Consider the following 1,158-nt stretch of genomic DNA (forward strand, 5'->3'; position numbering starts at 1 on the left):
AGAAAGAAAGGAGACGAGAGCAGAGCTGAATTTTCAAAAGCTTTCAAAGCTTTTGGGCTTTCAGAATTTAAAAAATCTAAGGGTGTATATTGTGCCATGTGGAAGCACAGGATTTCAGAATTTGAAAAAACGTCCTAGTGCTGGCCAAGTAACAAGGTCAATTATGTATAAGTATAGAGTAAGATATAGAAGTAGATCTATATATGATCTTTTTTGTGCATTTGAAGCTTGATTCATCTTAGAAGAGCCTCTGTGTATTTGTGTTTTTGTTTGTGAAGCTTTGAAGCAACAGCTATGGCGATGGCCACCATCAGCCTCCGCAGAGGTAATGCTCGCCTCCCTCCCGAGGTCAACCGCGTCCTCTACGTCCGTAACCTTCCCTTCAACATCACCTCTGAAGAAATGTATGATATCTTCGGCAAATATGGTGCCATCCGACAGATCCGCATTGGCACCAACCGAGACACTCGAGGCACCGCTTTCGTTGTCTACGAGGACATCTACGACGCCAAGAACGCTGTGGATCACTTGTCTGGTTTCAATGTCGCTAATCGTTACCTCATCGTGCTCTACTACCAACAGGCCAAGATGTCCAAGAAGATTGATCAGAAGAAGAAAGAGGAAGAAATTGTCAAGATGCAAGAGAAGTATGGAGTCTCTACCAAGGAAAAGTAGGCGACGGAGAGACGGCGGATCACATTTGGGGCATGGAACTGCATCTTTTCATACGTTTATCGTAACCCCATTCTTATATGTAACTGCCTTCTTTTAGCTCTCCAGGTTGGTACTGTGCGTAGGATCTTAGGGTTTGTCACCGCTCTACGCTCTGTAAATTTCTGCGAGACATAAGGGTTTATCACAGCTCTTTTTCATCAGGAGTTTTCAAATCTCTCCTCTTACTTTCTTTCTTATCTCAAATTTGTTTATAGTATTAGTCATTTTTCATTTTTCGTTCGTTTTTAAAATCGTTACCGCCTTAGTGTATACGACTAGCTCGGATTTCTATGTTTTGTCAGTTTCAGTTTATGTTTGAAATTTCTTAGTAAAGAATTATTATTGTTTCTTCACGTAGGACCATCGTCACTTGTCTTTTATTTGAAGCTATTTCGCAGTTCTATACATTTGTGTATGTGCTCACTAACTGATTATTTAGGTAGT

The 1,158-nt window shown here is 40.8% G+C and overlaps 1 protein-coding gene across 1 annotated transcript; it reads left to right on the plus strand.

Annotated features, from left to right (window-relative positions):
- The first annotated feature begins 214 nt into the window (after positions 1–214).
- On the plus strand, positions 215–875 carry LOC147883650 (splicing factor 3B subunit 6-like protein). Its single transcript, XM_087399792.1, has one exon. It carries the CDS (start codon positions 295–297, stop codon positions 673–675), a length of 381 nt encoding a protein of 126 aa, XP_087255918.1. The 5' UTR covers positions 215–294; the 3' UTR covers positions 676–875.
- Positions 876–1,158: the final 283 nt, after the last annotated feature.

The sequence above is a fragment of the Dipteris shenzhenensis genome, chromosome 28 (assembly GCF_047967505.1).
Source record: "Dipteris shenzhenensis isolate YYH24624 ecotype China chromosome 28, Dip_SZ_1.0, whole genome shotgun sequence".
NCBI lineage: Eukaryota > Viridiplantae > Streptophyta > Polypodiopsida > Gleicheniales > Dipteridaceae > Dipteris > Dipteris shenzhenensis.